The sequence below is a fragment of the Penaeus vannamei genome, chromosome 9 (genome assembly GCF_042767895.1).
Source record: "Penaeus vannamei isolate JL-2024 chromosome 9, ASM4276789v1, whole genome shotgun sequence".
NCBI lineage: Eukaryota > Metazoa > Arthropoda > Malacostraca > Decapoda > Penaeidae > Penaeus > Penaeus vannamei.
In genome coordinates, this window is record NC_091557.1 from 29,903,963 (window position 1) to 29,906,462 (window position 2,500).

The 2,500-nt window shown below is 41.4% G+C and overlaps 1 protein-coding gene across 1 annotated transcript in view; it reads left to right on the plus strand.

Moving 5' to 3' along the window:
- The window catches only part of LOC113813884 (solute carrier family 22 member 6), a 10,815-nt gene extending 9,554 nt beyond the window's left edge, over nt 1-1,261 (plus strand). Inside the window, exons 12-13 of the mRNA XM_070125542.1 lie at nt 1-2; nt 724-1,261. The exon at nt 1-2 is cut by the window's left edge and continues 118 nt beyond it. Coding sequence (XP_069981643.1) covers nt 1-2; nt 724-936 — 215 coding nt within the window. The 3' untranslated portion in view covers nt 937-1,261. The remainder of the gene's footprint in view (nt 3-723) is intronic.
- The last annotated feature ends 1,239 nt before the right edge of the window (nt 1,262-2,500 follow it).

Consider the following 2,500-nt stretch of genomic DNA (forward strand, 5'->3'; position numbering starts at 1 on the left):
TGGTGAGGGAGAAGCGCTGTGGTGTGTCAAGGGATAGGTGGGGGCATTGGAGACATATAGGCAGGAAAAGGGATAGATGTATAGATAAAGAGAGACAGAACTATGGTACGGGTGGCGGAAATGGAGATATAGGTAGGAAAAGGGATAGATATATAGATAAAAAGAGAGACAGAGAACCATGGGATAGGTGGGGGATTTAGAAAGATGTAGGTAGGAAAAGGGATAGTTGACAGAGAACTATGGGATAGATGGGAGAACTGGACACAGAGATGTAAGGAGAAAAAGGAAACGATAACTAGATAGGCGTAGATAGAAAAGGGGAACTAAGGGATAGGTGGGGGAATTAGAGACATATAGGGTGAAAAAGGGATAGTTATCAAGGTAAAAAGAGACCGAAGCATGGGATAGGTGGGAGAACTGGACACAGAGATATAGGGAGGAAAAGGGAAAGAATAAGCCTACGTAGAGGCAGAGAACTAAGGGATAGTGGGGAGGGGGATTCGATACATAGAGATATAGGCAGGAAAGGGATAGATAACTAGATAGAAAGAGAGGGTCAAAGAAAGAAATTGATTGATTAAAAGAGAAAGGTAGTGTAAAGAAGCAAAATGGAAAGGAGTAAAAATCAACGGAACGAACGGATATCACGCATGTCAGTCTACTTACTCTACAACATCGCTATGGCAGCAAATACCTACAGACCCTCTTTTTGACATCCTCCAGGCGCAACAGACGTGGTGGGCGGTGAACGTGTCTCTCGGCTGCGCGGGGATGGTGGCCGGCCTCTTGGTACCCGCCCTTCCCGAGACCAAGAGCATGCCACTCCCGGAGACCATCCAGGACGTGGAGGACAGACGGAACAACAACGTTCAGCAGCGAACGGAGAAACACAAAAAGGCGCTAACTGTGACCGACTTACAACACTCGCACGTCTGAGGACTGGTGGAGGGCGGAGGAAGAGGCAGAGGATAAGCTGCAGGCTTGGCGGACGGAATTCAAGCCGTTTTATACAACTGTCTTATGCTTTGTCTTACACCGGCAGGCAAAGATGTTTAAGTGAAGATAGGGTTATGTCAGATCAATCTTATTAACAAGGTGTCAAGAAGCAGGATCGGAAGCAGTAAAAAGTTTCTAAATATCATGAGAATATTGGCAAACCCGTGTTTGAAATTAACTATTGGTACTGTCAAACATAATCACTGGCACAACCGGTTTATTAATTAGTTTACTGTGCAATATGTCATATAGAAATAAGAACAAATATGGATTTATTATCAGGAGAACCATAAATATGACTCAAAAAGGCATAAAGGGCATATTCTACAAACAAATTTCCCCCACAAGTTTATCCAAAAGAAATATAATTGAAATTGGTTCAGTATTTTTCTATATATATTAGCGTATAATTTGACAGAGTAATTCTAGCTCTATCTGCAGCGAGGTAATATTTCGTTGAAGGAAAAAGAATAAGGAAATGATGAAATTATACCTCAACGAGGTAGCGCAGATTGGGGAAGGCCTATGTTCAACAACGGATTTTAGAAGGCTGATAGATGGAGAGATGGATGGCAACGGTCTAATGATGCAATTACAAATGCACCATCAGGACATCGTGAACAGACCTGAGCTCTGAAATGTAAAATTTCAGATTTTGTGACTATTGTTAACGGAACATAATTGTTGACATGGACAATCAATGTAAGATCTGATGTATGATTATTCCTGTAGTCTGATTTGGAAGTAGTTACCTTCAGAACTTAATCATTTTCCTAGTTCTGAGTTTGTTTCTCAAAATAGAGCACATAGCAAGTGAATAATTCACTTGAACGACACGTTTGTGATCTTAACTGATTGCCATAGGGGACTAGCCACTTTATTTCTGGAATATTTTTTTCCCATAAAGGACTGGTCACACTAGTCTTCTGTGCTCGGAGATCCATAAATAGAGCGGGATACTTCCCCAGCGGTGAAGGGAATCGAGATAAAAAATCCCTGCACAGAGCAGCACCGAGCAAGAACCGGTGTTGGTCTTTCACTCCGGCTACAGAAGGAATTTATCCTTCACTCCACGCTTCCCTTGCACCTATGAATAAAATTCCCTCCTAGATTTTACAGAAGATAAAAAAAAATATGGTCTTAGTCTTTTTATTGAGCATGAATTTGTCACATAATCATTACTATTCAGGCTCACCAAGGGGGATGCGCCCACTCCCCCAGGTTAAGAATCATTGCCCTAGGAATAATAACAGTGGAAATAAGTTGCATATATTACAACGAACAATGATGCCTCACTAAAGTTTATCTTGACAAGCGTTCCTTTACTCAAAGAATACGAACAAATACCCTCTCCGACATGCTAGCGACACGGAGCTCACTTCAGATTTTATTTACCGCCTGGTTGGCAAAGTGAGAACATGCATTAGCAACCTCAAATATATATGATAACAGAAAGAAGAACAAAAAATTATGGATGATATCAATAAGAAACTTTGCTTTGCAT